The sequence below is a fragment of the Oreochromis aureus genome, linkage group 16, assembly GCF_013358895.1.
Source record: "Oreochromis aureus strain Israel breed Guangdong linkage group 16, ZZ_aureus, whole genome shotgun sequence".
Classification (NCBI taxonomy): Eukaryota; Metazoa; Chordata; class Actinopteri; order Cichliformes; family Cichlidae; genus Oreochromis; species Oreochromis aureus.
In genome coordinates, this window is record NC_052957.1 from 6966380 (window position 1) to 6989010 (window position 22631).

The 22631-nt window shown below is 41.4% G+C and overlaps 1 protein-coding gene across 5 annotated transcripts in view; it reads right to left on the reverse strand.

Annotated features, from left to right (window-relative positions):
* Positions 1–22631, reverse strand: part of LOC116309465 (glutaminase kidney isoform, mitochondrial-like) — a 36780-nt gene that overhangs the window by 13211 nt on the left and 938 nt on the right. For 2 of the 5 annotated variants that reach the window (XM_031726070.2, XM_031726072.2), the window contains exons 2-15: positions 17402–17498; positions 17016–17137; positions 14759–14888; positions 13608–13637; positions 13401–13480; positions 11571–11734; positions 9856–9914; positions 5305–5337; positions 4172–4230; positions 3521–3587; positions 2437–2487; positions 1919–2095; positions 904–1035; positions 450–542 (exon numbers count right to left, since the gene is read on the reverse strand). In XM_031726070.2, the coding sequence (XP_031581930.1) occupies positions 450–542; positions 904–1035; positions 1919–2095; positions 2437–2487; positions 3521–3587; positions 4172–4230; positions 5305–5337; positions 9856–9914; positions 11571–11734; positions 13401–13480; positions 13608–13637; positions 14759–14888; positions 17016–17137; positions 17402–17498 (1294 nt within the window). Of the gene's footprint in view, positions 1–449; positions 543–903; positions 1036–1918; positions 2096–2436; positions 2488–3520; positions 3588–4171; positions 4231–5304; positions 5338–6110; positions 9758–9855; positions 9915–11570; positions 11735–13400; positions 13481–13607; positions 13638–14758; positions 14889–17015; positions 17138–17401; positions 17499–22631 lie in introns of those variants that run through there. The other 3 variants (XM_031726071.2, XM_031726073.2, XM_039600278.1) reach the window with 2 other exon arrangements.

Genomic DNA, 22631 nt, shown 5'->3' on the forward strand with positions numbered 1-22631 from the left:
AGACCCCGGTTTTTGTAAAGTCACATGATGGTAAAAGCCGCAGCTACGTCAGCAGAGTAATGGAAAAAAGCTTCACCAGTGCTCGCCATCGTGGAAGTCTGAAGAAATACTTTAGTTTCCTCTGAAAAAGATTCTGGGCACTAAAAAATGTGAGGGAAATGTGAGGGAAACACTGCATCATCTACCAGACATGTTCTGAATGATCAGACTGACTTTGGCTCCAGGTGTGTTTGAACTGAAGATTTAGCTCCTTATATGTTAAACATGTGGAGCAAAACGAATAAACTCCACCCACTTGATGCAGCTCTTCCACCCAAAGAAGGAACGGGGACAGTTTAGGGGCTACTGTGCGTGCAGTTATGGAGGTCAGTGCAAACAGCTGAGACTACAGGAAACTGCCGGAGAGGTGTGCTGTCACATGAGCCTGACGAGGCGGCGTTTGTCCTTACCCGCTGGTCGCCTCCTTCTCTGCGAGGGTCGTGCTTCTTGGCGCAGTGCCTCAGATTGTCATAGTTGTGGAAGTTGAAAAGCTCCACCAGGTCCTGAAATGCAAAGACAGAAAGACTAAAACTAACACAGGAACTGAGAAAAGCTAAACTGGTGTCTTGCCACCCAGTGAGAGCTGGGATGGGCTCCAGCCCTGCCACAACCCTGAACTGAGTAAGCAGCAGAAAATGATGGATGAATGAGAAGAAAACAAAAATTAAATTTGATTTAAAATGGCCGGGGTGCTTGTTTGGATATGAACCACACTAATGGGAAAGAGCATGCCTGCAATTAAAGGCCACTTTCAGCTCCTAAATCAATTCTGCTCCTTCTGCTGCTGTAAAATATTTAAGTTAATAAACAAGGAGGTGCAATATTGTCTCAACCCGGAGTGTTTATTCTCCGGACACAACGTACTGTGCAGAACTGGATCCCTCTGACCGAGTTGCCCAGCTTATCGAGCGGAGGCGACCAGCACATGATGCCCATCACGTTGGGCACAACCAGCAGGATCCCTCCTGATACTCCAGACTTGGCAGGCAGGCCGACCTGCAGCAGGGAAACAAAGCAGTTACAGAAAGCCTGGCTGTGTGTGCAGAAGCAGCACAACGGTGACAAAGTACATCAACACAGCGATGGTAAATCTCACATTACACTGAATATTCTCAGAAAAATCTAAGAGTTATTTAGATTTTTTGTCTCCAATATAAAGCAACAGTGCCTTCGTTTTTCTGTTCAGTTTCAGAGTCCAGAAATCCATCTCCCACCGACTCAGGATCAAAGTCGTTGTGCTGCGTTTATTGATCATTTCCTCTGAGATAATCTAGCTGTGGTTTATCGTGAGAATTCACATGTTTAAAACATTCTAAAACAGATAATCTAACACCATCCCAACTTTAAAATCTGATATCCAATCACAATGAGCTCCTTGGCTGAGGGTTTTTAATACAATAAACACTGTATTAACAGTATTAATACCATTGTAAAGTAACAAAAGACATCTCATTATGTTTAACAGTTTTAACTGGGATGGATTTTGAATGTCATGCTTATGCAGAGCTGGATTATCACCAGAGGAAGCTCCACGTTACATTTTGAATTGTTAGCTCCACAATGTGCTAAACGCCGTAAGAAAACGAGTGTGAAAAAACCCTCAACTGAGCTTCATTAATTTGTTTTTTTTAGTTTAACATCATCAGCTATAAATTATTTATTTATTTTGGATCCACATCTTGAGTATGTCTCCAGAACACTTATGTCCATGTGAAGGACTTATGTTGAAGGACTCTGAACTGTTTTTAGACACTGCTGTTTAAATAAATTGCATATTCCTGCAGTTTTAACAATCACCGTCCAAGTCTAATTAAAAATTCTGAAAATACAAACAGTTAATAAATCAAAACAACGGTAACCTGTGTTGTGTTTCACTCACATGGAAAGCAAACTGTCCTGAGAAGTCGTACATGCCACAGGAGTGCATCAGACTCAGCGTATTCCTCACCGCCTCTGGGCTCAGCACGCGCTCACCCGTGATTGGGCAGATACCCCCATTGGCCAGGGTGGCCGCCATGACACTGGCGCTCTCACATGTCACCTCAATGGAGCAGAGCTGGAGAAGCAGAGACGATAACTCTTACTGCACCTCGATTTACAGAGCAAGGTGACAGAAAAGTGAAAGTAAAAGGTGGAAATGATGGAAATAAATTCATCTGATTGGCTTGGGAGATACTGGAACAGCATATAAAGGTAAAACCACCTGTGTGTGGTCAGGAAGCTATTTGTATCACACAGAAAGAAGCTGCCAGGTGGCAACAACTGGTCAGGAAGCTTTACACCCAAGGATAAAAATCAATAGCAGGAAGCAGCTCAGCAATGAAGCAGGAAAACAATCTAATGATATTCTCTCATTAAAAATGTATAAATACTGGAAGAAGCAAAAGTTACACTCACTTGAAAGTACAAGTCCAGTACAGAGGTCATGTCTGTCCCCTCTGGGAAACACTGCAGAGAGGAGAAAAAACATTTAATAATCATGCTGCAGAGACTTGAAAGCATCAGGTACAAGAGCCAAAGGGCTGAAATCCTTTAAATATGTGCTTCACAGTCTCCTCTTCCTCTAATATCATCCATCATCTGTCCATCATCTTTGATCAAGTTCTGGTTTATGTTTGTTGAACTGAGCAGTCACAGCTTACGAGTGTCATCAGCCCCATTAAAGACTCATTTTACACCAGACCACCTGATCAAAGGTTTACTGTTTCAAAGAATAACTGTTGTTTTCTTCACAGGAAAAAACCCAAAACTCTTTTCATCTTGTTCTTTCCTTAGAAACACATGGACTTGGACACACTGTGACTGACTGACGTCTATCTTGCTGTCTTGCATCTGTAGATGAGTTTATTTCTGGGAAACCTTCAGTTAGAGGCAGCGTAGACCACTCTAGTCTACGATTTCTGTTCAGTGTTTTCACACAAAAACAAATTGAAAGACTCTTTTAAAAGAGGACCTTTTATGCTTTTTCATGCCTACTGTGCCCAAGTCCAGCTGAACTTGCAGCGCTCGCTCTAATCAAACGAGGAGCTCGGACAGAGCACGGCTCACCTTGTTTGATTGTATTTATGTTAATGTTACCGATCTGTGACCCTGGCGTAAAACACACTGCTGTGTCCTAGATAAGAACAACACCACTGGGGTTTTTCTGTTCTAAACTGGAAAAACTGCAGCGTCAGTTTTTCCATCCATGAGTTTAAAAAAGTCTCAGGGGACTCGGCTGACTCCCACCAAAAGGCAAATAAGGAGGGTTACAATCAGCTGAAGCAAAAATATGCAGATTTTTCTCATTTATGCATGAATGCATGTTTAATTTATGGGGCGAGAAGCATTACATGCTGAGCTGCTGGCTGTAAACCTTCAATCTTCAGTGGTGAAATAAGCAGAAACGTGAGGCCTGATTAGTTTAAACTCAAAATTCTCTCCAGGTTTTCAGAGACGAGAATCACAAAGACTAACACAGATGACTCTTCCAAAGGCAAACCTTTTTTTCTTTCAGATAGTAGCCGATGGCGAAGTTCCTGTCTCCTGACTCACGCTCAGACTGGAATCTGTCACACAAAGAAGAGCACTCCCATTACAAATGAAGGTAGTTTGTGTGTGTGTGTCTGTGTGTGTGTTATTTCAATGCCGTGCTGGCATTCACAGACCTCGCCCTTTATGTGTACAACATAACCACAGCTCATGTCATCATGTGATGACACTGCAACACGAGCCTTCATAAATCATGCAAACCTTTAAAACCTCATCAGCACCTGTGGAAGTCCCCAGCACACAACAGATGTGGGTCACTGTGGACCAAAATGATGTTTCTGTAAACAGTTTTCAGCCTTTTTGTATTAAGAAAAGTTTTTTTTTACATTATTAATTATTATTATTGTTCTGAGCAGGTACTATAAGACAGTCCTGCTGATATCTGACTTCTCGTTAACATAAGCCATTTAAAACATGGCCTGTGTGCTTGTTAATTTGATCCCAGTTAATTAAGGTGTTTTTCACAGTTTATGCTTCCTGTAATGAGCCTGTGGAGGTTATTATGGTGGTGGTTAGGTCAGCTAGGTTCGGGGGTTTGCAGGGCAAGGATAAGTAAACTTATTGGGTGATTTTAAGGAGGCGATGTGGAGGGAGGACTTACGTGGCATTGCTGAAACCCACATACTCGTTTCCCGCCATCTTTTTCAGAAAGTTCATGACCTGGAGGGAAAGCAGGAGGAGAGTCGAGGTGAAAAATGATCCAGAGGTTCATGTATGGAGGTCAGACACTACAAATGATAAGAGCTGCCAGCTAAACAGCACATATAAAACATCAAGAGTCCCTCTAAACATATTCAACACACACAGAGCTGCAGGTAATTAAACCTCAAGAGAAAACTCGATGTTTGACACCCGTTTGTTTTCCACAGTCCTCCTCACTGTGCTCAATGTTTTCACGAGTACTGAATCTTTCCTGCATGAGAGCATCGACTACACCAATAAAAACATTTAGCAGCCATGAGGAGGAGGGGTACTGGGGGAGCTCGCCAGCCTCTCAAATAATGGCTACAAGAAAAACCAACACAGTGGCAGCGAATGCTCAGGTTGACCCTTCAAAATGGGGAGTCTGAAACAAAGGAGCAATGTCACTTTTATATATATATATCCACTGGTCATTTTATTAGGTACACCTTCAGATCTGCCATAATTGATCATGTCATAGATTCAACAAGAGATTTTTGTCCATGTTGACTTGATGGCATCACATAGTTACTGCAGATTTATAAGCTGTACGTACATGATGTGAATCTCCCATTCTACCACATCCCACAGCTGACCCTATCGTCTGAATGCCGCAGCAGAAATCGAGTCTTATCTCGTCAGACCTGGCAACATTTTTCCAATCTGCTATTGTCCAGTTTTGGTGAGTCTGTGTGAACTGTACCCTTAGTTTCCTGTTCTTAGCTGACAGAAGTTATACTCGGTGTGGTCTTCCACTGCAGTAGCTGAGCTGGTTAAGCTGGTTCAAGGCTCAGAGATGCTCTTCTGCATACTTTGGTTGTAACTGTAAGTGTTATTTGAGTTACTGTTCTATATTGATGTATCAGCTCGAAGCAGACCGGGTGATTAGAGATTTGTGCTATGAAAAGGTGTACCTAATAAAATGTCCAAGAAGATTTATTTCACATTTTAACGTCAGGCTACAACGTTGTTAGATGAACGAATCACACCTTGACAAAGAAAATATAAATTAACTTTGAATACTTGTGACTCAGAGCTCTGACCAATACTCACATAGTCAAATTTCTCTGCGTTGCTTGCACTTTGCTGCGGAGAGAACAAAATAAAGAGCCGTTAGCACCGTTCATTTACAGAGAGAAATCTCAGAGGATAAAGCACAGCATCACAAAAGGTTATTTTATAAAATGATAAATGATACTGCTGACCAATTAGATTTACACAATTAGCAGGCATGAACAGATTTGATTACAAATAAAGTGTAAAAATCACACGAGCTTTGCCAAGAGTTCAACAAACTATTAATGCGATCAGTTTGCGGATAGATTACAAAGAGGGAAGTTTGAAGGGAGACTTAGCAGACGTGTTCATTACATCTCACTGATTCCAATCCAAACTGTCAAACCTGTTTTTAATATATGTGACAGCCCTGACTATGTGCATGTTTCTACAGTAAGTCTGCAAGATGTGGGTGTATGCAGGCAGGTGTGTATTACAAGTTAACACTGTGCAGGTGTGTGAGTGTGTGTGCGCATGTTTGAGGTGAAGAGGGAGGGAGGGTTGGCCTTCGTCACAGCTTGTAGCTCGCTGATGTCCCGCAGAGAAAACACAGCAAAGGAAAAACAAAACAAAAAAAAAAATGGCCACACATGCACATTTAAAGTGCTGTTGCACCAGTTTTAACTTTACTTGTAGAGTTTTAAAACTGTGGCGCTGATGGAGATGTTAAGAGTCTCTACATGAAGTTTCTACAGAGCTGATTGGAGGAGAATAAAAAAAATAGAGAGAGAAGGGAGAGGAAGAGGATCAGGGGAAGTGGGAGAGAATGAGGAGATAGATATGGAAAAGGAAGAAAAAATTACCAACGTCATTTGACCTGCTGCTGCAGTCATTATTTCCCACAGTTCCTAAGTCTGCAAAATACGCAACATACAAAAACAGCAACAACATGTAGCCTTCAAGCAGCATGTAACAACAGTTTGGGGGCATACTGCCACGGCAAGCTCCTCACGGCGGGTTTCCCCACCAAAGGTTAAAGGCTAACTGTGCAACCTCACCAACGGCTTTACAGTTCAAATCAAAATAAAAAGCAACACATTTAAAAAAAAGAGACACTGATGAGCCGATGTGGACACAGACACATGTTCTGAGTTTGAGTTTAACGCCTGAGGACTTCAGACTGCATCATTAATTAGTAAGAAAGCTGTGAGTGAACCTGCCTGACGGCTGAGAGCGTGTAAGGAAGTCCTGTATCACATGGTGGTTCAAAAACACAGAACCTGATCAGCTCAGACTTTAGCGAGGTTAATGTTAACTCGAGCGTGCCTGCAGAGCCGGAGTCCAGACATGTTCAGTAAAAGTTTTATGATTCAAGAAACAGCGAGTTTGTCCAAGCCGGTGTGGAAGCGTTAAAAACTGCAGTTCCACTAACGTCCACTCGAGGCCGCCTTAAGCAACGAGCCAGTCCCTGCAGACTTCCGCGTTAAAATCAACTTTACAGCAGAAATGAACATGTTTGGAGCCTGATGTAAGCATGCTGTCTCCCAGACTTCACCTCAGCCTGTGTTTGTGCTCCTGACATCTCTTTAATTCAAATAAAAATGGCGGCTGAGCAGTTAATTGTACAAACAGACCATCTAGGAACGATGGTCCAGTTTAGATGAGTGAAGTAAGAGGATTTTATTTGAATGTTATTCAGCAGTTAGCAGCTATCTGTGCACTGCACCCGTACAGTATATGCTCCTGTTCAAGTCTGGTCACCTTTCTTTAACTGTTTTCGTGCATAATGTTCAGCACTTTACTTTTTTTTTAATTTAATCCACCTGTATGTGTAAGCTCTTTAATCTAAACTGTATTTTAATTATAAAATATAATTATTATTGTTATCCATAAATGTTTGAATTTATTCTTTTAAAAAAAACAAGAAAATAATGAAGCAGATTTTTGTTTTTAATTAAGATGCCAAATTACAGTTATTTACTTGCATTCCTGATTAATTTCTGACTTCTCAGAGAAATCCTGTGTGAGAGCTTTGCATGACTGAGTGGAAGCGTTGATGGTGTTAGTAGAGCCGTAACGTCGCATGACTTTGCGCATGTGTACATTAAGTATAAACTGTAGTGCGGAAAAAAACATTTTTAGTCCCGATTTGGGTCTAATGGGTGTCTCTGTCCATGTTTTACAGTTTAAACATAACAGAAGTGTCAAAATAAAATGTGTGGAGGCTTTTATTGGCAAACTTTAATTGTGAATCATTGCAGCCTCTTTTCCCCTGGTTTAAGAGTGTTTTGGTTAACCTAAACATGTCCAGACTCCAGCTCAGTGGGAAGCATTTAGTGACTCTGACACATGAATGATAAACTGCCTGGAAAACAAACAGTTTGTTTTGGTCCTGAGAAAAACGATCCGGCTCTTAATGCTAAAAGCTGTGGGTTGATTTTATCGCAGGGTTTCCTGCTCTATCTCCTCCTGCAGCTGAAAACAAAGCGAAGAGTGAAACACAACAATAACACCGGGGTCATTAAACTGAAACACAGAGCAGTCGATTCTCTGCAGATTTATTTTATATCATTCAAACATTTAAGATCACATGCAGGCGATCGTCTATCTGATGACTGATTTTTGTGACTTTTAGTCCCGCATCTGCTTTCTCGAATGTTTCGGTTTTCATTTTAGCTTCTTTTCATTCATTTTTACTGCGAAGCTCTTGTTTTGTTATGAAACGAGCTCTCCCCTTTTTCTACCTTTTCTCTAAAAGCACAAACTCATGTACTTAAATTCAAATAAAGCTGAGTTAGAACAAACGTTTGGTCATCCGTCTACAGGAAGTAAAGGTCAGATTATTAATGGTTTAGAGGGATTAACATTTCCTGCAGTTGCCTTTGTCTCTGGGTTGCAGTACAATTAATCAAATTCTAATTAAAATTACGATTTTACGATACAGTGCAAAGTTTATTGTTTTAAAAGTTAAAAAATTCAGCAGTTTTTCCATCGGCTCTTCTTTGCTTTCTGCACCTTTACCATGCAGGTCTCCCAAATACTCACCTAAACTCCCTAATGTGATGACCGTGTGTCCCTTCACCTTGTCCGCCTTTTTTTCCCCTGCATTTATTTGTTTTCACTTGACTTAAATTTAAAATTCATACTCCTGTGAAAAGCCTTTTTTTTCAAACTTCAGTAAATAAATAAACATGCTTACTATTTTTGCCGTAAACATGGAGTCCTGCCTTATTTCAGTTTAGAGAGAAGACAGCGTTTAGTCTAACAGCATTTTTGTAAATGAGCCTGCTGGTGTCTCTGTTTAAACTAATTTTGTCCTCTGCTTTGATTTAAATTAGGAGTGTTAAGAGTCTGCACTCCCCTTTGCTCAGCTGCTGTTTTTCCATCACGACGCAAAAGCTGCGTGATAAATGTCTAATGTGAAGGTAACAGATCACGAGGCAAAGTGCAGTCACTTTAAAAACGGTTTATCTGCAGGGTGAAAATGAACAAGAAGCACAAATAGAAAAAAAAGATCAAATGAACAATGTTACAATAACATGTGGACACTGAAAACACACAGACCTAAGCTACCTTTAAATACAAAAAGATCCAAATCACTCTGAAGACCTTCCCTCTCTGGACTGCTTCCACTCAAGTCCAATAAAAACTAAAAGTAACACCTTGAAGCTTTGGCACTAGATCAATGCAGCTGGGATGAATCACTTCATTAGTCATACAGGATAAAGTCTAAGTGCTGGGGACAGAAAAAAAAAGGTCACCTCCAGAAAAAGCTGCAGCAATCGATCGTTAAAGTCAGTCATGACGCAATATAGGATGGTCAAACATCCTATATTGCGGATGTTTGACCATCCTATATTACCCTAACCCCCTAACTCTAACCCTGTGAGCATGTGTGCGAGCGCTAATTAAGCAAAGAGAGCTTGTTGTGGATAAAGAAATTAAATTTAACCTCCAAATGACGATTAACGGCTTTAAAGTGTTTGTAAATGTAACGCTGCCGGAGGAAAAGCCCACGACAAAGCTGGCATTTAAGCCACGTTTAATCTCTCCTTTGTTTGGGCGGTCAGACTGTGAGCTGCAGCTGGTTTGATCGCTCACCAGAAAACTTACTGAATCTACGTTAAGGCTGAGCCACCATGGGATAAATAAAATCTCAAGGTGTGCACTTTAACCTGTGCTCGCTCTCTGTGCAGGTTATTTTTACCCTGTGTGGTCGAAGCGTATGAGCTGGAGCAGCTAAGTGTCCTCCAGGAGGGATTAACGAGAGTTTTAATCACCACAACAGGACACACGGCTAAGGGCAGTAACCTACAAATACCTCGAACTGATTCAGTCGTAAACACGAGAACACAGTGGAAAGAAAATCATCATGAGTTTCACAAGAATCAGTTAAATAAGTCAGGAAATGTCAGGTAAATCATTAAAAGCAGGTTAATTAACCCCCAGGCCCACAGCCTTACATTACCCCTCATTTTACCTCACTGATAAAGCAGCTCAGCGACACCCACATTACAAGGAATTTTCTGAGGTTTGAGAGGAAGTGACACACAGACTGGATGTAAACAAACACACACACAGAGGACGACGAAGTGTGATTGCTTTTACCTTTATGAGTGAAGTACAAACAATAGCGCCAGCATTCACCATCGGGTTGTGCGGCTTATCTGCAAAACAACGAGAGGTCCGTTAGCGTGCTACGAAGGATCAAAGTGCAAACATTTGGCCTGAGAGCTGTGCATATACACAGATCAGAATACGAGGGTCAAGTGCATACACAGTAAACACTGACTCAAGATAATACAGAGAAACACAGCGGAGGCTGTAGCAGCTGAAACAGTCACATCTGATTTGAAAGAAATAAATACATGTATAAAACCGAACAAGTCTCTATGTAGCTTGCAAAAAAAAGATGTATGTAGTCTAAGGAGCTGAGAAAGAAATCAACTGGACTTCTGTAAGTTTCGTGTATATATGTATATATATGTAAAGCTGCTGTTAAGTGTTTATAAGCAAGAATTTGTTGTTCATACAGTGGGCTAACAAAGATTAAAAAAAACCAAACACTCCAGGCCTGCTAAAAACCACCCATAGGGCAGATTTTTGCTGTAAAGTGTAAAGAAAACTGCGGCCTACTGTGTTTAAAGTGTAAGTTTCAACCTGAACGTTTGATGGCAACTGGCCGCTTGTTGATGTTTAAGTAGCTGTAAATGCAGGAATGTGCTGGCGGGCTGACAAAGTGTGTTGCAACTTGCTGCTGTATCTGTGGTATGCTGCTAACTGTCAGGACTCTGTGTACGTCACACAGCCCAGTGAAAACCATCTGTATGTATGGACAAGTTTAAAACATATTGTTGTTACAACTGTACAGGAGTGCAGTGTTTACAGTGTTGTGTGTGTGTGTGTGTGTGTGTGTGTGTGTGTGTGTGTGTGTGTGTGTGTGTGTGTGTGTGTGTGTGTGTGTGTGTGTTCATCACGTGGCACATAGTGAAAAATAAATCCAGCACTTTCCTCCCTCAGATCTCTGAAAGAGTTTGAGCGCTTACATCACCTGCATTTCCTCGTGGTCATGTGATCTGCTTACACAACATTAACCCCCCTGCAGGGCTGCCCTGGCAGAAGGCGGGTGAACACAGGAAGTGACCATGACATGTCTGCAGTGTGAGCCTCAACCTGGGGATTCTGGCATTTCCTCTCAAAATGCCCATTTTTGAACAACCCAACCACGTGTTCTCCCACAATGCATCTGACTCACTCACAGCTCTCGCACTCACTCTGCCTGGTGCTACAGCTAGCTGAGCAGCGACGGTGAGCAATGATCTGTGTAGGCCGTGACAGCCTCCCCCACCAAGCATCGCAGTGAGAGTTCAGTAGAACAAAGCAAGCGCATGTCCTGATGAAAGCAGCCCTTAGTCTTTAATAACCATGTGACTGAGGTTTAATAAACTGAACTGTTTTTCTACACACCCACACACAAAAGCAACACACGTCCCCTTTTGTTGACTTTTTTGGGCATTTTTTAACATGTAAAAAAACAGCTAACACAGACTTGTTAACAAACTTGATCTACATATAAATGAACCTGTTCAGGGGGTCAACATAGGCCTGCATGTTTTTAACCCTACAAAAAGGGAGTGTGTCAAGATATGTGGCCAGGCGAGGGGTCTGCATCGCTGGATTTCTGACTTATTGTGATTTAAAAACATCTGACGCTCACATCATATGTGCCACTTAAGTCTACCACCAACTTCCTGTACCCAGCAGTAGCTCTTCATCGCTTTACTTGGAGGACAAGGTTTAATAAAAAGTCCAAGCCAACTCACCATCTTCATTCAGGAAGAGCTTGTTGAAGCGGAGGCCGCTGGGCTCCTTCCCGATGAAACTGTGCACATACTCCGTGCTGTGGTCGTGCACGGCTACGGCATACTTCAGAGGCTTCACACAAGACTGCAGGCAGAAGGGAACCTTAGTGTCTCCCACCGTATGTCTGCAACAAAAACATAAAGATAGGACGTTATCAGAGCAGGCTGCGGGCTGTTGGTTCAATGATTAGAGACAAGAAGAAGTCAGAACAGACACGTGAAAACAGTGAGTGTTTCACAATTTGTAGGAAAGTCACCATAAACTGAAGTAACACTGTGTAAAAACAAAACCATTATCTTTACAACTGTCTTCCGTCCCACAAACAAACTTTTATGAAAGTTTACAACCACTAATCAGCGAACAGGCCGATCGGAATGTCTCTTGACATAGTTACTGAGAAATGGTTATTTCTTTGCACAGGTTTTGTCTTTTCTGGGAAATATAAGTTGGATAAAATCAACAGCTTTAACCAGCTTGAACCAGGACCGCCATACAATAATTAAACAAAAAAAAACTGGTTAATGTAATGTTTCTCTGAAATATAAACACTGACCTTCACAAAGATTACTGCACCAAAACAGGTAATATAATGTAATATAACACCTTAATTTTTTTTTCTGCGGCTGCCTGGTGACTGTAATGATTTATTTCTGCTGTCAATGACCTGCTGCAGGGAGCTGTGCCAATTGAAGATTAATTGTCCAACAGAGTCAACCTCTGGGTGACCGTGTTTGAGCATAAAGGTGATTGCACAGGTCGCCCGGTGGGAGGCAACTTGTCTCCTAGCAACCATTCTTTCACAGATTGGTAAAGACTTGCAGATAACTGCTGTTGACTTTATAAACGCAGATTACCAACAAGTTGCAATTCGTCTGAATCAGTCTGTGCCGGTGAGCTCAACTCGTCTGCATCTCTTTGGAGATGAGCATATATACAAGCAACTGAACTCGACTCAGCTGCTTGTATTCTGGTTACATTCCTATGTAAGAGCATTCGGTGTCATTCTGCAGTTAAATCGCTGTCAGTTTCAGATCTCTGAGGTTCTGGCTGGAATCTAAATGTAAATAAATAATGTGAATTTCTGATTTCTGATTATGCAGACAGCAACAGATTTGCAATTTTCATTGATTTAAAGTTAATTTTATTACAAACAGTTTGCATGAAACTCCAACTTGACTTTGTTTAACTGCAACCTGATAACAGTCTGACTCCATCTTACTGGTGTTTTAATCACAATCACAGGCCTAGTCCCCGTCTGCAAAGCAACTACGTCAAAGGTAACACCATCACTATTCTTTGGGTTGTGCCACCAACTCTAACAACTAATTCTCTACCAGTATGACTCCAGTAAGAAGTAAGGATGTTAGGATTTCTGGTATTTGCATCCTTGACCTCATTCATTCAGTCACTTTGTACAGCTCGTGACCACAATTGAGGGCAGGACTGCAGATCAAAAGGTAAATCCAATCAAAAAACAGCAGTTACAATTTACCGATCTGCTGTGGAAACTTCTTTCTCTTCTTCTTTCTTTAGGTCTTAAAAATCTTCAGATAAGATGAAGGTGAAAGAGTAAAACACAGCACTATCTCAGGATCATTAACCAGGTTTACTGAGGTTTTAATAAAAAAAATGCATAAAAACTGTCCTGTTAGTGTTCCTCACTTCACTCCTGGAACATTATTGTGTTATTATTTAACCAGGATATAGCTGAACATGGCGATTTCACACAGCAACAGTATGCGAGAACCATTAAGCGAACATTAAATATTAATGCGCTCCCAGCGTCTCACCTCTGCCCGTCCACCGTGCACAGAGAGACCGCCCACAGGTCGGGGCTGAACCTGGCCAGCTGAGGAATGTAGTCTGCAACCTGAAAGAGAGGGCAGGCAGGTGAGAGAGGAGGCAGGTCACCTTACACTGCTGACGTCTGCTGAGGCTCAGGCTTCAGCACACAGCACACACACAGCTGGTAATACACAATAACAACACTTCCATACCTCAGAAGGAAGAATCCACCCTCGGTGATTCTAAATAAGTAAAATTAGGACAACATGTTAGTTTATCTTCAGCTACCATCATGACAGTGGCTCACTTCCTGCGCTCTTATTATTCAGGCTAACAAGGCCTTTTTTAAAAACAGTTTCATATTAGACATGGCAAACACACGTAGTTTCTGTGAGTAAAAAGCTCTAAAGAGTTAGTTTTAGATAGTGCTTTCTACTCTTGGCTTAAATGTTTCAGGTTAGCACAAAGGCCAATATAAGATATATAAGGATCGTTTTAAACTGATAATCATGTAGAGCTACTCTAGAAGAGTCCAGGAATAAAAACATGAGCTGGAAACATCAGATCTGATTCTTATCAAATAAAAAGAAAGTCTTCATCCTCTCTAGCAGAGGACCAGTTCGGCTTGGAAGCTGCCATTTTTCTACAGAGAAGACTTTAAAAAACAGGAAAACACAGCCAGGGAAGCAGCGACTGTGAAATTCTGAATTGATACTGATGTTTAAATTTAGGATGATATTTAATGTAAGTCTTTAATTTGTTAGTGATTATTCCCTCTTTGTTCAAAGGAACAAGGAACGAGTCATTTATCTGATGTGACACCTTATAAATACAGACCACTAAAAGCCGCCTTATCTATCACTATAACCAGTGCTGAGTCTGTATTTCTGATAGATGGATGTTTACAAACTGAATAAACACAGCCACTAATTCCGCCTCTGCTTTTTTAAAATTGTTTTTTTTTTTTAGTTTGACAGGTCAAACATCCTCCCTCCTACAACTCTTCCTGCTGGAGTAAACAGCCCTCCCTTAGATTGATAGTTTTCCATTGAATTTAGGAATATTAGCCGATAATTCGACTTTGCTGACTTTGTTTTGAATGCCTGAACGTTTTCACAGCGAGCGCCAAACAGATGACTCAAACAGAAATGTGCTGCCAGTGAAAATCCTGCACTCTTCTGCGAAAGTGACAGCTAGCTCAGAGCGGCATCAAAGATCCCTTTAACTCGCCCGAGGGTGGATTTTTCCCTCTGAGGCTCGACTGATCCAAACTTTCGACTGCAACTGAGAAGAGACTGATGGTAATGGTAAATTATAACCATGATGCAGAGAGAAAGAAAAAGCCATGGATCTAAGGACACACCTGCCCTCCAGTGAGATTTTTGGCATTCTCATACAGCTCATCAATATGGGAGGTGAAGGACTGGAAGTCTGGGATGACGAACTTCTTGCGGAAGGCCTGAGTAAGCAGGACAATGTTGCTCTGGACACACCTGATGAATAAATCACAGAAAGCATGCTAAAACATCGGGACTGCATGCAACTGGAGGTAAAGTTTGCAACCCTGAAGTCTGACAAACTTTTGTGACGTGTTTGATGAAGAAGCTTCATCACAACAGTTTGATCAGCAGCTCATTTTGTCCTGCAAGGAGCCTGATCCAACATGAGCGCACACACTGATGAATGAGAGATTTCACACACCGTAAAACCATGAAGGAGGTAACCAACTTAAGCAGCAGCGCCAGCTGGGATGGATCAGTTTAACTGACATCTATGTTTGAATCAAACCCCCAAATCTTACAAACTAGGGCTGTTCCACACATCGCACGTTTTGTGTGTTAGTCACGTGACTTCAGGAGATGAGTTTGAGGTGAGGAGGAAGAGGACAACATTTTATTAAGATGCCGGTGGTGTTATCAGTTTCCTTTGTGCTTTTGTTTCTTTGGTGAATGGGACCCCTTCCCCAACAACACATAGTTAAGATGCTTCATATCTTGAGTCTGAAAGTGCAGGCAGGAATTAAAGAGCTATACGAGAACATGAACACCTCCTCCTCCACCTCCTCCACCTTTGACGCCAGTTTCTAGCCACATATGTAAAACGCGATTTCTCAGAAGGGCGATGTACTTCCCAGCCACTGAATTTAAATATAGTGGAGGAACATGGTGGCTTCCACAAACCCACTCCTATATTTTTAACGGATTAAATATAAGTTTATTAAACACATCAATTTGTTGGAAGACATAATTTGCACATTAATACACATCTGTATATATTTATACTATGAGTACTGAAAAAATACTAACTCTGTACCTTTAAAAAGCTCAACCCAAAATAAACTGTCCCTGATAGAAAATATTTTCCCTTTCACTATGTGACAATGTTGTGTAGCGCCTGACGAGTTACAGGGTTAAGTTATTTCAGTTATTGTTAAGCAGTTATTTTATACTTTTACTTAAAATTTCCAGGGAAAACACTGCCTGTGCTACTTTTGTGCTCACATTTTACTTGTGCTGTGTCACTACTACTGCTGCTCTTGGTGCCTTCTGTCAATAGAGTCACACTTTGAATTAGGTAATATGTCATCGGTGACAGTAGCTCACTCGAGAATGAGAATGAAAAACTCCCTTGTTTTGCTAATGCTGCTTGCCAGCATGAAGAAAATGTTCAGTAATTTCTGGCTGACAATTAGAAAGACCAAAGAAAACAGTCACAATTTCACATTCTGTTCACTTTGGGTTACAAATCAAGCACACCACCTTATTTACAGCAGTGTGCTTTCACCCCTGTTAAGAGATTTTTACATTTACTTACTTTGATAACTTTTATTTTGCTTAAGTATAATTTCTTGTGAGAACATGATGTGCCTGCAACCTACAGATTAAGGAACAGAAGCATGCGTGAGGAAGTTACAAAGTAACACACTCTCAGGCAGAGACAGTTCCAACCTGAAGCTGATATGACAAAAGATACTAGTTCCTCTTGTCTTATGGATAACGGCCACTCATGCGATAACCATATCTAGAGATGTTTTTCTATGTATGCTCCACCTAGAGATGCTGTGTAATCTATTCTCTGCTATAAAATAAAGAACGGACTGAGGCTCTGCGCGACTTGCCTGTGTCTTGCCACGCAGTAAGCCTCGCCCATGTACATGCCATAAATTGAGTTTGTGTTTCTTGCTTCTCTAAGGTTTTTTCCTTTGACAACCCCTCCCTGAAAGCCTGAGACAACGTAATTTTCGCTCATGCTACAATGAAAGGAAGGCAAATTATTGCTAAATATGTTAATATTAAGGAAATCCTTTTTTTTTTTAAAAAAGAAGAAAAATGAATGTTTTAAAGCGAGTAACTGATAGCATCAAATAACTGATCGAGCAGCCCTTGTGAATGAAAAGCTAAACTAATTCTGCAAGATCATCTGCCTACTTCACACTTGATGAATATATTTTTGTACTCATATAATAAGGAAATTCAAATACTTGAATTTGCTTATTAATAACACATGACCATCAACAAGTGATGAATGCTTTTTGAGGCTGCTGTCAGTGCAGTTTCCTGGGAAAAATGAAGAAAAAGGTGGAGATAAAAAATAAATAACACCACAACAAGCAGCCTCACTTCTTGAAAAGGTGCCTGTCCAGTGTAACGCCATCTGAAGTCTTCTTTAGAGTTTCCTTCAGTGTTTCCATGCACTCCTTCAGTCGGGGATCTCCGGAACGAAGCCCCGTGGCTTTCAGTGCCTAAAATTAATTAAACAAAGAAGTTATTTTAATGCTTTTGGTGGATATTTTCACATTTTTAACACAGAAGCCAAAACTGTTTGGATGAAATATTCACATGAATACTAGATGTGAAAACTGTCAGTTTAGAGCCAACCAGCAAGTTTCTAGTTTTTATGTTTTTGTTAAGTTATTTCAATTAACTAACGTGTCTCCTAACACCCAGTTGTAGTGCACCATAATAACTCTGAATGTATGTGACCAAGCTGAATCTGAAGGACTTACTGTGAGAAATTTGTGAGCAGGAATCGTCTCTTGACCTTCGGCCACTGTGTAGAAAAGCAAATCCTCCAAACTTGGGAGAATCCCTGCGTTTCTTCTCCTGGGATAGAAAGAAAAGACAGAAAGGAGGCAATGATTAAGTCCCCAAAGCAGTATACTCGCCTAAAAGCACTTTACACATGAGCTCTGATATAAAATAACTACAGCCTCTCAGGGTTGTTGACACACAGCAGAATCGCCCTTTAACACAAACCACACTACACCCTATTCTCACTTTTTAAGCCAATGTAAACACAGAGCTTATCTCTGGCTGTTGATACAGCCATTAACACATTAGTGAGGGATCTAATAGAAATAAGCAGGCCAAGCATTAGTGACAAAAGGTGTGTGTGTTTGTTTATACAGTAAATCTGAAAAAAGGCTTTACTCTTTATAAAACGCCACATTACTGAGTCTATCCTTTTATAGATGTAAATGAAGCAACAATGATGATGATGCAGCGGGAGATGAGATGACAGCTGTACTACACATTATATTACTGTTTGTGTCAGAGACAAAGTTTAAATGGTTTTGGAAGGAAGAGAAGACAAGCTTTACAGGAATATTTGGTACATCACGGTAACACAAAGCACTCATGAGGTATTGCTCATGAGAAAGAATGTGAATTATTTTGTAATTACAAAATAGGTCCATGCAGCCTATTTGATACTTGGGCATTACAACTTCAGTGGTTTTAGAGGAGGACTACAGGTGCTTTCAGACAACAGGACTGATGTCAAAATGGCCACACTGCTTCATTACAACCAGGTTGTGCAGAGGAGCGTCAATGAAAGCCTTCACGTAGATGGCTACAGCTGCAGAAGACCACAGTGTACCCATGTTCTGACCTACAAGCTATGTCATCTTGAGCATAACAGTGTACTCAAATGGCCTCCACAGTCAGAAGATCTCAATCCAATAGAGCATATTTGGGATATGATGAAATGGCCACGTCGTGAATCTGCTTAGCAAAATCCCTGAGAAATGTTTCCAGCAACTTGTTGAATCTGTGCTGTGATATTGTGAAATTATATCTCATAGCAAAAGCGGGGAAATCCAGTTTTAACAAGGTGCATCTAATAAACTGTCTGAGTGTGTCCTTGTGTGCACATGCTGCCATATTCTGGTGCAACGGTTAAGTCCATGCACATTTATACTCTCTTTATTCATGGAAATGAGTGAATGAATTAAACAGTGTGTACTGTCTCCACTTAAATAATGTTGCAATAGAAGTATCTATAATTACATAAACCCTCAAACTACGTGACCGCTGGACACCGGTTTGGTGGTTATGTCTGGATCAGACCTAAATTCCAGAAATTCTCCCGTCTTTGGTCCCGTCCAGCCCTCGGAGGCTCTTGGATTAATAAAACCAACACTGTGGCTCGTTCACACGCCGGGATGACACCGCAGCAGAGGAGAAAAGTTAGCTCTGCACAGAGAACCATTCAAACATCTGGATTTTTTTTTTAAGACACCAACAAATTCAACCTGAAAATAAATAAATGAGCCACCACAACTTTGCACTGCGCAGACGAGATTTAGCTCTGCCAACAGCCACATCACCATTTAAAATCCCAGGATTCACCCTGCGCTCCTCCCTGCCTTCCTCTCGTCTCCTCCTGTTCCCCACAGAGTAAACACTCCACATTCAGCGGAGGTAACGGCGGCCAAACGTGTGCAAACACACCCAGATCGACTGAAATGCCGTCAGTCGGGCATGCATGATTCAAGAGAGATTTATTGACCCGACATCTGCCTCTGTACGCGCAGCAACGATAAGAACAGCACACAGTCGAAAGGAAACTTGCCTGCAGGTGTGCTTGTGTGTGATATGCACCAAAGATAAAGTCTCCACTCTGACATGTGCTAATCTGAGACACTCTTAAGCACAACCCGCCCTCTGATGTGTTTCTCACTGCTGAGCAGTCATTCAGATTCTGTGGAGGAGGGATTTGCACTGAGATCTTTCTGCTCTGAAACTTGCAGCAGCCACATGGCGGCATTTTGTGCAGAGCCGGCAGAAAACACGAGGGCAGCTTTGTGTAATTAAACTCCACACATCAGTGTGGGTTCATTAGTCATGATGAGGCCCATTTACCTTTTGAATTCATTCATTAATCAAAGCTAATAAATCTCCACTTGGGATTCTCAAGTCATCTATCAGAGCATCCATCACAGAAGAGGCTTAAACAGGATGTGACCACAGACTGCATATCAACGTGGATCTAGCCACTGTTACGCTGCTCAATGGTTTCTGGAGTTTCAACTTTAGTGTTCTTGCTGCCACCATGTTGCTTCAATACATCAATATACATCACAGCATCTAATTATCGCTTTTGGCATAAATTGTCCCTTATACACCTTTTTACTACCTAAATGCGTCCTGAATCATTGTCCTGAGGGGATTAATTCAAAGTCAGAATGAAGAGGGTGTTCATGGTTATCAAAAGTAAGTCAGGCTTTCCTTAAAACAGCCTGATGATACAGCTTAACCAATGAAGTTTGTTGCCAGGCAGTTACTTCGACCTAAACCTGCTTCTGGATGTTTTAAGTCATCTTATGTTGTGAGTTTATAATTCTGGTTGTATCATATTTAACTCTTTGTCTCGTGCAGATTTCCATTGTCATTTGGTGGTGTGTGTTTGTGCGTGTACAACTGCAGTAGAGATAAATCCTTCACACAGAGAAACCTGTCAAATAGTACTAAATAGTAACCTCCACAGGGAGCAAAATTTTTTCTGTATCAGGATGTAATTGCGTTTATTTCTGCTGTAAACACCTTAACATTGGGAGTCTGTAGGGACTGATTTACTGCTGGAGCCTCAAGTGGACATCAGAGGAACTGCAGTGCTGGCTGCACATGCAGGACTCTGGGGTTTGTTTGGATCGCAGCCACCTGAAGTCTCTGTTCATACACTTCATACAGTCCGGTGGTTTAAGTGCCCGAGTCATACAGTTGTCAGCAGCAAACATGAGCTGAACTAAATGAGCAAATCCACCAGACGGTGTTTAACCTGTAAATGGGTAAGGGCTGAATACTGCCTTGAGCACCTTGTTTGTCTGCATTTGTCCCTGTAAAAATCCTCATGGACAGATGGCTCAGTCCATCTGCAATTGGATGACTGCTCACCAGTGCATGCAAAACATTTTCAGAGTTTCCTGGAAACAAGAGCTGAAGAGTAGTCTTCTTTCTGTGCTCCGCTTCATCAGGAGTGCTTTAGCAATGACGGCTGCCCTCTGGACACCCAGTCACACAACAGTAGATCTGCCAACATCAAAAACCAGACTAACACCTAACCAGACCTCCGGTAAATATATTAATATTTAACCCATTGTTTTACGTGGATGCTGCCATCATGTGAAGCTTCTGCAGCTACGGGCTCAGATCAGGCAGCTGTTGGCCATCTACTTTTAGACGGTTTGACTTGTTTTGCTTCATTTCACGGCTTCATTTCACTGTGGGCGGGGCTTACGGAGGCAGCCTAAGATGTGCAACCGCAGCCTGACTTAGCTTTTCCTCCTTGCCTCACTGGCTAAATATTCTTGGGTATGCAACACTGCTGTATTCATGCAAATAACAGGAGGAGAAATCCTGCTTCACCTTTGGTGTGAACACACCCGTGCCAAATATTAAATGATTGTATATAATGATGATTTAATCTGCAATGTCTCAGTCATGCAGTAATTCTGTGATATACTGTAGAACCACCAGAATACTGCTTATCACTACCAAATAATTACATTTTTTTTGCTATATAATAATCACACTGTTTTAATAAACATCACACTTGATTTCATAGGAAATACTGAGATAGTCCCCGTCACATACTGCCATCAAGTCTAAAAATATCCACATCTCAGCCACTCTTCATGTGATGACACCTCAGTTTGACCAGCTACTGCAGGAAACACATCAGCCTGTGTTAGATACAGGTTCCCTGATGTGTTTCCTGCAGTAGCTGTACCTGCTCTTATCTAAAGCACGGAGAAACAAAGACTACAAGCTAGAGCAATAACTGCATGTTGTGTCGCTTTCATTAAGCTTCATTATTTCAGACAGGAAACCTGCGGACCCTGAGGGATTATGTGAAGAGTGTCTTGGGAGTGCAACATGTGCATTAGCAGAGCAAAAACCAATATCGTACATCTCTGTGGCGACGCCACCCTGTCCGTGTGAGTCTTCATTTCGAGGTCAGGAAATATCTCATGAATTTTTTCCAGCTCGCTGCAAAAGGACGACGTGCCTGCAGGCAGGCAGCTGGAGGCTGTCACAGATGTGGATTTAACCCCCCCAAAAAAAGACTCAATCATTAGGATTTCATTTTTTTATCTGATGACAGCCGCAGGGCTGCTACCTAGTGGGAAAACTTGTGAATTTTTACCAAAGACACCAAAATTTCATGCATTTCTCATCAGTTTGTAAACTGTGGCATTGGTATTGTGTAAGGTCAAACATATGGCAACAGAAGGAAGTCCAAACTAGTGAAAACTGCAGAGATTCATTAGTAAATCCAATTTTTAAACAAAATATTTCTTTTGTACTTTATTTGAGGTGAAATATGTTGAAATTTTACAGTATTTCTCATCTTTAAAGGACTAAAATGACCTTTTCTTCGTTCCTACAATACTCAGAAGTGAAGGCTTTTTGCCCTATTAGAGTCACAGCCATCTTTAAATCATAATGCAGATCTAATTTTTAAATGTTGCTGTGTTTTATTCTACTGGTATAGTCAGCTAAAACTTGGCCCATCAACTGAAAAAAATGGCAGGATTACTGTAATGCGTCATTAACTGGATGTGGATAAATATAAACAGCCTAATGTGTCCTTCATTCAGTGCGGTGCTGCACTGGTTTTATGTTAAAATACATACATTTTAAAAAGTTCCTGGTTTTTTGTTATTGTTTTTTTAAACAAGGAGCTGAGCTGATAAGTTTAACATAAATAACCTGTGGAGCAGCAGCAGCAACCCTCCAGATGTGACCTGGAGCCTCCTTAGTGAAGGTCACAGTAGAAACCACTAGAAGCTGCGCTGCTTCCTCCCCAGCAGAGCAGCACTACTTGTCACAGCGAGCGAAGCTAAAACAAAAACACGTGCATGTGGATGATCGTAGCTCAGTGAGAAGCTGAACCCGGTCTCCTGAAGCCTCGGTGTGGACCTTTTTACCCTCTGCTTCATGGCCTGGTGCTGT